The sequence below is a fragment of the Rhodamnia argentea genome, chromosome 2 (genome assembly GCF_020921035.1).
Source record: "Rhodamnia argentea isolate NSW1041297 chromosome 2, ASM2092103v1, whole genome shotgun sequence".
NCBI lineage: Eukaryota > Viridiplantae > Streptophyta > Magnoliopsida > Myrtales > Myrtaceae > Rhodamnia > Rhodamnia argentea.
The window spans coordinates 13,143,853-13,157,268 of NC_063151.1; the positions used below are offsets into that span (position 1 = coordinate 13,143,853).

At 38.1% G+C, this 13,416-nt stretch overlaps 1 protein-coding gene across 1 annotated transcript; it reads right to left on the reverse strand.

Annotated features, from left to right (window-relative positions):
- Nucleotides 1-8,036: 8,036 nt before the first annotated feature.
- LOC115727683 (glucose-induced degradation protein 8 homolog) lies at nt 8,037-12,787 on the reverse strand. Its single transcript, XM_030657944.2, has 7 exons — nt 12,589-12,787; nt 11,571-11,712; nt 10,938-11,085; nt 10,793-10,862; nt 10,593-10,704; nt 10,315-10,406; nt 8,037-8,831 (listed from the first exon to the last, which is right to left on the reverse strand). Exons 1-7 carry the CDS (start codon nt 12,619-12,621, stop codon nt 8,787-8,789), a joined length of 642 nt encoding a protein of 213 aa, XP_030513804.1. The 5' UTR covers nt 12,622-12,787; the 3' UTR covers nt 8,037-8,786.
- Between the last annotated feature and the right edge of the window lie 629 nt (nt 12,788-13,416).

A 13,416-nucleotide genomic window follows, 5' to 3' on the forward strand; every position in this document is an offset into this window, starting at 1 on the left:
CCATTTGACATCGATCGCCTTTTTGTCCTTTGGAAGATCTGCGAGTTCCCATGTTTGATTCTTTTCGATGGCTTCTATTTCTTCATTCATGGCTTTTCTCCATTTTTCTTCTTTAGCAGCTTCATCGAAAATAAGTGGTTCACAATCTGCGAGAAGACATACAAGATGGAGTTCTTTGGTGGTTTCATAAAGTTCGGATAATCTTCTCGATCTTGGTGCTATCGGTTCATCAACACCATTTGAAGAAGTTGGTGATAATGATCTTGGACTTGAAAATGATGTTGGAAAGGAAGATGAAGGATTCAATGAGTTGTCTTCTACTTCGACGGAATCACGCCCCATTTCGACGGAATCACTACGAGCGGATTCGACAACTTGTCGATTGTCTTCCCACAAAGCATCTTCATCGAACTTCACATCTCTGCTTACATAAACTTTCAAAGTAACAGAATCAAACAATTTGTAAGCTTTCGATGAGGAATCATACCCGATAAAAATGAGCTTCTTGCTCTTGTCTTCTAGCTTCGATCTTTTCAAGTCGGGTATGTGAGCATAAGCAATGCTCCCGAAAATTCTCAAGTGAGAAACTGTAGGTTTTCTCCCGGTCCATGCTTCTTCGGGAGTAACACCATCGAGTCCTTGCGTGGGACATCGATTTTGCAGATAAATTGCACATCTAACAGCTTCGGCCCAAAGCTCCTTCGACAAATCTTTGCTTTTCAACATACTACGAACCATGTTGAGAATGGTTCTGTTCTTTCGCTCAGCCACACCATTTTGTTGTGGGGAGTACGGCGCCGTTAAGAAACGTCGAATACCATGGTAAGCACAGAATTGATTGAATTCTCCAGAAGTAAATTCTCCTCCACGATCGGTTCTTAAAGACTTGATGAAATAACCACTCTCCTTTTCAACCATTTTCTTGAAATGCTTAAACGTATCAAACACTTCCTATTTTTCTTTCAAGAAAAACACCCAAATCTTTCGAGTAAAATCATCAATAAACGTAACAAAGTATCGATGATTACCGTATGACCGAGGAGTGATCGGACCACATACATCGGAATGAATCAACTCCAGTGGTTTCTTCCCTCGATACGTTGACTCCTTCGGAAAGCTGGTTCTGGAATGCTTACCAATAACACATCCTTCACATAATTGATCGGGATGATCAATATGCGGTAAGCCATACACCATCTTCTTGCGAGAAAGCATATTGAGTCCGCCGAAATTGAGATGGCCGAACCTCAAGTGCCATAGCCACGAAGGATTGTCTACACATGCTTGAAGGCATGTAGACATTTCATCTTTGATGTTCAGAGTGAACATCCTATTCTTCGACATCTTCACGGATGCAATCAACCTATTATTTTGATCTCATAGCACAAGGCTAAGATCTTTCATGTGCACAGAATATCCTTTCTCCGGAAGCTGTCCCAAACTCAAAATATTGCTCGACATCTTCGGCACATAATACACGTTAGTAATAAGCTGACGTGTTCCATTCTCCAAATGAATTAGAATCGTACCTTTCCCTTCGACAAGAATTTGGGAATTATCACCGAACGAGACTTTTCCTTTTCTTGTCTCATCCATTTCGACGAATATCTCCTTTCGACCGCACATGTGGTTACTTGCTCCAGTGTCCAAGTACCACGTATCATTTTTTTCATCAGCATTTTCTTTAAATGCCAGCATAAGAACTTGATCACCATCATTCACCAAGTTTGCCTTTTCATCTGCTCCACTACTTTCTTTATGCCAACGATCGGAAGCATAATGACCCGGTTTATTGCAATGATAACAACGGATTTTAGATTTATCATACCGTTGACCTCTCGAATTTCTCCCTCTTCCACGAACAAAACTTTGATTCCGGTAGCCACCTTCTCTGTGAGCAAGTTCCCCTCTGCTTCGTCCACGACCTCTTCCATGAAATTGACCACGACCTCGTCCTTGTTCATGATCTTGATTGACCCATCGAGTTTGCACGGGATCACTTCTTTGTTCCTTCTCATCTCGGATCGACAACCGAGTTTGGAGTACTTCCTCCACCGGTTCAGACTTGTTTCTTTTCAGTCTTTCTTCATGGGCTTGTAACGAACTCATGAGCTCATCAACCGTCATAGAATCGACATCTTTTGATTCCTCGATAGCGACGACGATGTGGTCGAACTTCTTATCCAATGACCGCAAGATTTTTTCGACAACACGAACATCGGGAACATCTTCGCCATTCCTTTTCATCTGATTCACAATAGCTAAAACTCTTGTGAAATAATCAGAAATCGACTCGGATTCTTTCATACGAATTACCTCGAATTCGCCTCTCAAAGTTTGAAGACGAATCTTCTTTACTTTCTCAACACCTTGGTGCGTGGTTTGAAGAATCTCCCATGCCTCCTTGGATGTAGTAGCATTCGAGACTTTTTCGAACATGGAATCATCCAAGGCTTGAAAGATGATTGACAACGCGAGTTGATCTTTCGAACGAGTCTTCTCCAACGCATTCCTCTGAGTTTAAGTCAACGCAACATCTTCATCTGGCTCATCATAGCCATTGTTGACGAGATCCCACACACTATGAGCGCCGAGTATGGCTTTCATTCCGGAAGCCCACTTGCCATAGTTTTCTTTGGTGAGGATTGGATCTCGAAAAGGAAGGTTGCTTGTTGATGCCATAATCACGAAACCGTGAAGCTCTGATACCAATTTGTTGGGAGAAATTGACTGTGGGGCACTCAACAAACACTCACAAAGGAACTTTGTTCACACAAGGAAGAGGAGACGAAAGATGGCTTTTCAATAAACTGTATTCACAATCGATTCACCCACACTGAAGTGGTTACAAGACACCCCTATTTATAGGTTTAAAATACGACTCTTGATCTACACAAGATACATGAATAGACATGATGTACATACATAGCATTTACTACGCATCGAAATACAAAAGGACTCTTGAAACGCTCAACTAATAAAGATAGGTCTCGGTACATGCACAAGCTGGTACATGCGTCTTGGAAGTTGATATACATGAATTTGGTTTAATTTCTAACATAGGCATGTTTACTTCTTGTTTTCCACCGGAATCTCACCCCCAAAGCTCAAGTGCAAAGCTTGCGAATGCGGCACTTTAAATTTTGTCTTCTTTGCTTAGGAGTACACCTGGCACGTATCGGGAGCATTTGCTTCCGCAGAAATCAGTTCGTCGGTTCCAAGATGTGCTGGTCACGCTGGAGAATTGAATCCAAGCACATGCTTCGCCAATCAAGCATTTCGAGAACTCTTAGCAGCACCATCGCTGAAAATTTAGAATTCAACAATCGGCACCTTAAAACATCAAATGCAACAGGTTCCTAAATGTCCACATTCTTTTCGTCTATGTGAGCTATGTGTCAGTCGATACACATCATAACAAACATTAAATTGCTAATAGTTGAGGCATAGGGCACCTTATCCACATACTCCCACTCTTCATCTGTCTTGGGCGACTACTTCTTCGGGAGCTTGAAGTGACTTCCTAAAAGGTTGGCTTTGCATTCTGAACTCCAAATCTGTCCACCACCTTCTTAATATATTTTTCTTGAGATAATTTTAGAATTTTTCTAAATCTATCCCGCGTGATCCTCATCCCAAGAATCCGTTTCGCTGCTCCCAAGTTCTTCATTTCAAACTCTTTTGAAAATTATTGTTTTAATATGTTGATCTCCCTCGTGCTAGATTTTGCAATCACATATGATCCACATACAACAGAAAATTAATATAGCGATCGGTGATCCATTTCACTTCTAGTGAGCATGTCACCCCACATAAATGTGTCAAATTTCTTGTATCGCTATCTAGGAGCCTGTTTCAAGCCATACATACTTTTTTTTAGCTTGTAGACATAATTTTCTTTTACAAGAATCAGAAAACCTTCTGGTTATAACATCTATATATCCGCCATTAAGTTGCCATGAAAAAATGCAGCCTTTACGTCTAACTCCTCTATATGTAAATTCTCAGCAACGATAAAACCCAACACTAGCCTAATAATACTTGATTTCACAAATCGAGAGAAAATCTATATGTAGCCAATTCTTTTCTTTTGCTAAAAACCTTTTACCACTAATCTTACTTTGTATCTCTTGTTGCCATCAAGTTCTTCTTTGAACTGATATACCTACTCGTTCTGAAATGCATTCTTTCTATATGGTAATCAAGTTAACATTCAAGTTCTATTCTTCTTGCATGAATCTAACTCATCATTCATTACTAACTACAATTCAACAAAACAGCATGAGTAATCCTACATGCATCCTTGTACTTTTTGTACGGGAGAACACCGGAAGTGTCAAATGTTATGTACGGAGCTCACTTTAGTACCAAAAGTATGCACTGGATCACTTAAGTGCCAAATCGAATAAAAAACAATCACTTAAATACCTCTGGCGAGATATTTCAGCAAAAATTAATACGTGGTATTTATAAACAAAATTTTAATATAAAGTGGCATTTTAAAAAAAAAATTAAGTTCACGTGTACTTCTCAACTTTAAAATATTCAAAATAAATTAAATTTATATTTAAATTTAAAAATAAGCTTAAAGATTAACAAAAAAAAGCTATAAGAAAAAGGATGTGGAGAACCAGGCGGTGAGGGCTGTGAAATCCCTCACCACCTAATTTCCAACATTGTCTATTTTCTATTTTCTTTTTTATCTTATTTTTAAATTTATTTTAAACAAAATTTGTGTTAAAAATCAGATTTGAACAAAAAATGATGTCATCTTAGCCACGTAGGAGAGAGAAAAAATTAAAAAGTGTTAATATTTTCCATTAGTCTAAATTGACGGAATTAAAAGAAGGATCAATTGCACCAATTTGACAAGTTTTAGGACTTAAATGCATTTTTTGTAAGTTTTAAGACTCAATTGCACTTTTGTAACAAATTTTAGGACATCTAGTAAGCATGTCTTTTTTTTTTTTTTTGAAATTTTTAGCTTACTTATTTTTTAATCTAATTAAGTTTGTATTTTTTAATTACGTTTTTCAACTTTTATCTTTTTTTTATTGTTGATTGGACCTCTAGCGAGTCACGTCGGCTTCAAATATTAATAAAAAAAATGCCACATTGGATTTTCGGCCAAGCAAATCGGAGTTGACTCTTAAGTGATCGTTTTTAAAAAAATTTAGCACTTAAATGATTCGCGAGAAACTTTTGACATCAAAGTATGCGTCGTACAACTTTTGACACTTATATTGTTCTTCTCTCGTTCTTGCATGCTCATTCTGAGTTATGTTCATTTTCTCGGCAACTTCGTTTTGCTACTTTCTATCAAGAGCGATTCTTATCATCCCAATTTCATTCTATGCACAAAGCCACTTGAACTCCTTGCCATCATAGTCACCACTAGTAGACATTTAATCTTCAAGCCAGTCTCATTCTCCACATCTCTTAAAAGTCGAAAACACATCAAATTTATTTTTTCAGAAAGTAAATTCAATACCTTCCTGACGAAATCGTCAATGAAAGTGACATAGTAACGGGAGCCTCTAAGAGACTGCACAGGGGCTAAGCCTCCACACATCTCTATGCATCAACTTTTATTCTTCCTTTCTTTGATTCTGTCCAAATCTTTGAAAAATTGACACGTTTCTACTTGCCATAGACCAATATCTATTCCCTCTTATGCTAACACCTTCATTCCCTTTTCTCTCATGTATCCCAGCATGTGTTGCCACAATTGGAATCGCCTTCTTATTCAACAACAGCTGCAGTTTCTCTAATGGTTTTAGGCATGTACAATATTCCGGACTTTGTTCCCCAAGCTACAACCAAACCACCTTTAACTATTTTTCAAGAGTTATAATCAAACATAGTTTTGTATCTTGCGTTGTCTCATTGATTTATAGAGATGAAATTTCTCTTCATTCCTAAAACATATCCGACATCATGCAACTTCCATTGATACATGATATTAGTTTTTATGTAAGCATCTCCATTTACCGTAATATCGAAACGTTCATCATTAGCAAAATAACACTTTTCAAACCTTCCATGAACAAAATGATGCATTAAATCTTTGCTCGAAATAAAGTGAAACGATGCACCTGAGTCTCCATGGCTCAATCGGACTGTCAATGCTCAAAATGTAAGCATCATTATCATCACTTAAAGAGTTGCATTCATATATTTCTCTCCTCTTGATTTCAATCTCCATACTAAATTTTCTTCTATGGGGCTCTACAATCTTGTCTCAGATGGCCTTTCTTTGCCCAATTCCATCAAATTATTTCACCGTGAGGTCTCGATTTGCTTCTCCTTCAAGACTTGAATATACCATGATACCGGTTCTATCCTCGTTTGATTGCTTCTCCCTCCTCCGTCGATATTTAATGCAACACCCTAAATTCATCCGACTCCCTCATGTGAATATCCCCTTGAAGCATCAAATCTTGAACTTCCTGGAGCTTCAGCTTTTTATGGCCAGACAAACTGATCATTACAGTCACAATTGTATAAAAAAAATGAAGCTCTTACCTTATTATTGAATTAGATTTCCACTGAACTCAACTAAATCGTGATCACGTTGAACTTCTTGATGTGATTTATCACAAAAACTCCTCCATCCATTTTCAAATTGAAAAGATGATGCATCAAATATACTTTGTTTGATGCAAAAGTCTTCTCATACATGCTGGACGACACCCTCATCATATATACCTTGTCTGATCGAATCTGGTGTTTCTCCTAATAGAGGTTTATGCAAGTTCTTCTGATACTGCAAATCCTCAATGCATCTTCCAAAATCCAAAATCCTTATCATCGAATCGATCGATCTTCACCTTTCGTGTTCGTCCATATTTGTGGCTCTCACTATTTTTCCAAACCACGCTTTAATACCAGTTGTTAAGAACTCGAATCTTTGAAGAGAAAAAATAGAGAAGAATACAAGCAATTTTTATGTGAAAAACTCATCAAAATCGGAAAGGGAGAGAAACCACAATACCACAATAGGCAATCTCTTAACTATCAATAGAAGTATCCAAGTTACAAGAGTTACAAGCTTCAGGGTTATAATAACAAAAAATATTGCCCCAAATATATTGCAAGAGTCTAGGAATGGAAGTTATATGTATATCATAAGCAGTAAATTCTCTGAGCTTTAATATTACTTATCTCTATCAAACTCCACAACTCTTATCGTTAACAACTTCAGATGATTAATAATTCCAGGACACGAGACCAACGAGTTCTCACTATATTACCTTCTTCCTCTTCTTCCCCACCCCGCCTTCTGACAAATCAATGAGATCAACAAACATATCATAATCATTAACTCACGGACAATGACATTATCAGATGGCGACGACTTAAATACCCCATAAAATCTCATCCTCTCACCACGTGATCGTCCAAAAATCTAAACATTTCCTAGTAGCACATGCCAAGAATTGTTTAGGAGCAGGAATATAGCAGGAAAACTTAATAAATAAATCATTTGAAGTTGCAAATTATGTTAATGCATATTAGAATGAAATTTCATTCTCTAGATATAAAATGAACAGAGAAAGAAAATCAAGTTACAATCATTCAACGATAACTTCTTCTCATAGGGTCTTTGATTTTAGGAAAGCTACCAACCATACTGAGCTTGTCGACTAACCATTTTTGGAGGAACACTTCTACACAGGTTTGAACTCAACAAGAACCATTCCTTACAGACCATGAGAGAGCACGGCATGCATCAACAGGTCTTACTGCAGTTTGTGACTCCTGAGCTTCCAACTGAGGCTCACTAGCCTACGGTTGTGCCTCACAAATTTCACCCTGAGCTCATGACTTACGAACCTTAGGCTGAGGAGCATAAGCCCCTAATCTCATTATAACGTACAAATATCTAAGGCAAACGACATTGAGAAAAGACTAGCTGAAAAATATGGCAAATCTATTCAGTACTGGACCTTTTCTTGGGCCGAAATAGAGAGCTGACTCTCTTTATATTCATATACAAACTTAAACTGTAACAAAGAAAAGGTGCACCATACCACTTCAAGGAATGCCTAATCCTAATAATGAAGAATGCTTGAATTACCACAAACAAAATACGACAAATCAAGTGAAAATTATCATCCCATGCAGAAGGTTTAAAAGTCTAATGAACAAATGAGCAAGAAGGTTTAATCATGCACAAGCAGCAAAATCTAACAAATAAATCAATATTCCAGAAGTTTTACACCAGGGAAGATCACATGACTGCTTATGGTCACTAGAAAAAGCAGAAAGTACATGTTTACTGAATATTGGATGACCCTGGCCAATCTGAGTCATACCAAACACAAAAGCTCCCCCGGCAGCAAAGAAGATATCAGGGAGCTTTCTTTCTCCTTTTAATGTGTTTCCCTCTATCATAGCACCAAGAGATGGTTGCGACTTGTGACTTGAAGTGTAAAGCAGAGATTCATGGTGCAAACCAGTGTGAGCGAAGACAAGAGCTTGTAATCCAAGGGTCTTAATTCAGGTAAGCTACCACACTGTACACAAACTGATCAACCAACCACTGATGAAGACATGGACTTTGGCATAACTTTGAGAACCATCCCTCGCAGCCAACCAAGAGAAGAATAACTTGGTAAATGCAGGAAGAGCTCGCTAATACACCATGCTCAGCCACTTTTCAGATGTAACAGGCAAGAAAAGAGAACTCTTTTCCATCATGAACCAGACCCTTCATAAATTTCAGTGTGGAAAATCTGCAAAATAATCTTAACTACATCCGCCGTGCTCTGAAGGCATTGCCACTAGCTTTTCAAAAAATCCCTCAAAGAAAATGGCAGAAACGTATCCTAGAAAGCCACATATCAATAATGTCAGGAAAACAGACTAATCTTGCATATTCTACCAAATAATGTCACCATGAAAAGCAATAGCACAGCATCTTGGACATGAGTATGAGCATAACATTCACATTTATCTTAATCATGTCCTACTAAAAATGTTAGCCACAATACACAATTCTAAAGGTCTTCCACACAGGATCAAACCTCATTTCCCAAGATACAGCATATTTCCTGAGTTTCTCCAAATAATCATTGCAAATATGGATATGCTATGATTTATGGCAAATTTCACCCTCCCCCGGCCCCAATAGAAAGAAATAGGGTATGCATACCATTTTAGTTGGTATTTGATCAAGGCCTTGTCATCAGACGATGGCACATAGCACACAACATTGAACTATAGACTCATAATGGATTTGACTATTTAAAATAAGATCAGTGGATTGACTCAATTACTGATGTTTAGATATGGATGTTATTGAAATGAAATGATACGAGTAGATAACTCTGGAAAATTAGATTGGAACTATATAAGTTAAAAGATGCTCATTATAATTACTGCAGATATTGCATTTCAAAATTATTTTAAATTTTTCTTCACATAAAATATATTCCGACAAGTGCCACTTGCTCAGCTGGGGTTTTGTTGCTCACTTCTCCTTGGTTGTAGGCTTGGTTTGCGACTATGGAGCTCACAGGTGGAAAGCATACTGTGCAATTCAGGGTAATTCATCTCGTTCTAGTATGTATATAATCCTTTGGTGTTGGTGGTACTCTGGACCGTGTCACCAGTTTAATTTATTGTAGGCTCTAGTTACTTTTGAGGTCAGTTAAGATTGGTTACATTCAAAGGCTTCAACCTTCAAGTAGAAGGATGTCGTGTCATTTTAGTTTGAGATTGAGGTGAGACACAACTGTTTAAGTAACAGTAAATACTAGCAGAGAATGAGTAAATGACTTGCGCAAAAACTAGATGCTTTAAAAATTGTGCAAAGTGTTTGGACACCCACCACGCGGCACTTTGGCTTAGTTATGAACTGACCCTGTACCTGTACATCTGTAAAACCCCTTGGTCTATTCAAATTTGTATGACAACCCCCTCTAACAGATTTTAACGTTTTTATAATGGAAAATCCTACACAGCACGACACAATAGCAATTTTGGCCAAAAAATTGCTTCAAGCCCTTTAGATGTAAGCAAAACATTAGAAAGTTGAATTTTATGTTCACTCTAATGCACCAAGTCTGCTTCTATCCAAAATCTCATATAACAAGGGTGGTCATATGGATTTTCAGCCAAGATTTGCTGATGTGTCATAACACTTATAATTTTCTGGACATCAAACCATTGAAAACATGTCAAAAGGAAACACTGTACAAATGGGGTTATTCTACAAAAATGAAAGGGGGACTCCATAAATAAGCCAAAGTACCAAGAATTCCTCATGATTTACCCCAAAAAATTTTGAACTTCTAAACACAAAATTACCTTGCCATGCTCTTGACTTAAAAGTTGCCTAACCACCATCATCTGTTGTATCAGCCTTTCCAGCGCAGAGTGACTTGGCTGGTTTGCATGTGCTGGAAAAAAATACAAGGCCACAAGTAATGAGGTCAGCTTCTGAACGATGTTACATACAGAGTGAAAATCATATAAGAAGCAATATTCACACAGGAAAATATTAGTGTAACGCAGTAGCAACTAAACCTATATTTGGGCAATATAGCTCAGCAAGCACTGTAAAGTAAGACAAATTAGGAACAGACCAAGGATTGCTCGATTTAAGCTATCAGCAACAAGCTGCCTGTAGTCCAGGCTGAGAAGATGAAACATTGGTGATTTTTCAGGCTCCTCATAAGCAAGCAAAGCCATGAAGTCCTGCAGCCATGGCAATTTTCTCTTATTCAGCCATGTGATATACTGAATATGTATAGGTTTAAAGTGATTCACACGAGACTGAACATACTTCTAGCTTTCCAACATATTCCTTCCCGAAAGGAGCCAATTTGGACTGAGCAAACTCAAGAGCTTCTGTGCTGCCCAGAAAAGATAATTTTGAATCAGAAGAGGGTTCAACTCATGTCTCCAGAAACCAGGAAAATGTAGCTCACCATCTCCTGGAGCAGACAAGCTTGACAAAATGAAGGGATAGAAGATCGAAATGCAAGTCCGAATTTTTCTCCAACAGGTCAGGAGCCAGCTCCTCAGTCAGATCGATGGCCTTGAGAGCATTACCCTCCAAAGCAAAGTGAAAAATTCCTATTTATAAACATTCCAACCAACAAGCATCCATTAAACCGTATTCAAGTAAATACTGGGACTCAAAAATCATTGCTTTGCAAGTCCATAAGAGTAGTGGAACTCAATGAACAAATCCTGCCATCTGAGAAAACCTATCAGTCAAATCAAGACCAATCTATTAAAAAAACATAACAAATGGATGAACAACAGTTCTGCCTACACTTTGGAAGATCGTGCCCATGTAAGACCAAGATTCTATACAGCTAACTGAGCATCAAAAGGCCCTGGGACTAATTTTCTTAGCCACTAAGATAAAATATACCCGTCAGAACATAACCAAGCATCCTATATGCAACTCTAACAAGACAAACTTAACCAGCATTGTGGGACACATGCAAGCTTACGCTCAAGAGAGGCATTTGCATAGCATCAGACTTAAATGGTCTACAACACAGGGCAGTTCAACAAAGCAATTATCTCCTACTCATCGATGAACTACATACTTTTTCTTTTTTCCATGTCCTCAAGACAACCAGCTGGCTGCTTCATCCCCGTACAGGTGGTGAGTGATTCAACAGTTTCTTTGAAGCAATTATGCACAAGATATGAAAGAACAACATCGTGTATGTCATCCTCGTTAATAGTCTGCAAAATGCACAAGTGCAAAAAGTACGAATAAGTAAGCTGAAAGTCAAATAATTCAAAACTTCCCATGAAACTTTTAGCCAAGAACCCAAAAGTCATGTGTTGCTTCATCTTTATCAAGAGAAAATGGTATTGTCACAACGTAAGTTATGGGACTATTAGAGAACCATTATTCAGACACATGGGAAAATATAGATCTATGACAACCACAAAAGTTACAGAACTATCGGTATCAATGCCCACATACCGAGAGCTAAAACATAAAGCAAAATGAAGTAGCAGTCTTTATTTGCATTCGAAAGTCCTTGTTTCGAGTTAAAGATTATCATGTCATCCAGGGGCAATCCAATCCTATCGCACATGAAACAGAAAGCAGCTCACTAAGAACCAGCAGGCTTTTGAAATGGAGCGCCCAGAAATATGGAATTGTTTATCCTCTTGATTTCATCATTATATACGTCCTAATAGAGCTTCCTATGTTAACCTCTCACGCACAGTTCCAATTAAACCAACCGTATCATACTCCGTGGCTTTCAAACCAACACTTAGCATACAAAGGTAAAACAAAGGATTTGTTTTACACACTTTTCCCCAAATAGAATCTCAAGTTTCAACATGAACCCCATAAAATCATAGCGTGAAACATCAGTAATTTAGCAAGCAACTTGGCGAGGAAAAATAGTCAGATTGAGCAGCAATCTCAGTTGAATAAAAACTAGAACTACCAAAGCAATATCGACGGATGAGAACACCACACATCGTAATTTGAACCGCAGCCGATAATCGCGCCATCAAGAGAGAGAGGGAGGTAAAGGGACACCGAGATTTGGCATCAGACAAATATTCAGAAGGAAAGGAAGAAAAATCGAAACTCACGACGTGTTCGTATCGACGAGGATCAACGTCCATGGTTGCCGGTGAGAGAAAGGGGCGTTTTTCGCTTTTTTGCCAGGCTTGCTCGTTTCGCCTGCGTTGATGCGCCTCGACTCTTTCTCGACGAAGCGTGCGAGAGAGGGAGAGAGGGGAGAGGGGAACTGCTGCCTCCGTGGTTCTCTCGGACGCGTGCCGATGTTGTCGTCTCTATGCTCTCTACTCTAAAATAACAAGAGACAGCGACAGAGAACGAGAGAGGGGCAGGAATTTTTTTCAATTTTTTTTTTTTTTTTTCGTTTCTGTAATCAATTGAAGCCAAAGGTCATCAAAAAATTAGGAAAGAAATTCTGAAATGATTTGTGTAAAGATGTTATATATGATTGGTGTTTTTGGGCAATATAAAAGAAACATTAAACAAGGTTCAAGAGAAAAAAAAGAAAAAAAAAAAAGGTTATGGGGCTTCGTCAGAAAAAAGAAAACTGATGAGAATGAACTGCGGGATCTCTAGTCGGGTTGTGAAGTCAGCCACAGTAGCAACTCCACACATTGCTGAAGCAGAACGAGAAAGTTAGGAGGAACGAAAAAGCTGATTTGAGCTTGCTCTATTCTAGTAATTTGAGAGAGTGAACCAATGATATTGTTCGACTTAAAGACAATTTGCTTTTGTTTCTTGCCGCAAAAAATGTAGATTTTCCTTTTCAAAATTTATATAATGAATTTTTTTTAGTTTAAGTATTTAATGAATTTGGTTCATTGTGTAATTTTTTTTTTTGGTTGGCAAAAGAGAAGGGATTACATGTTCTAATCCCTGAAATGCTTAGCTACCTTCCG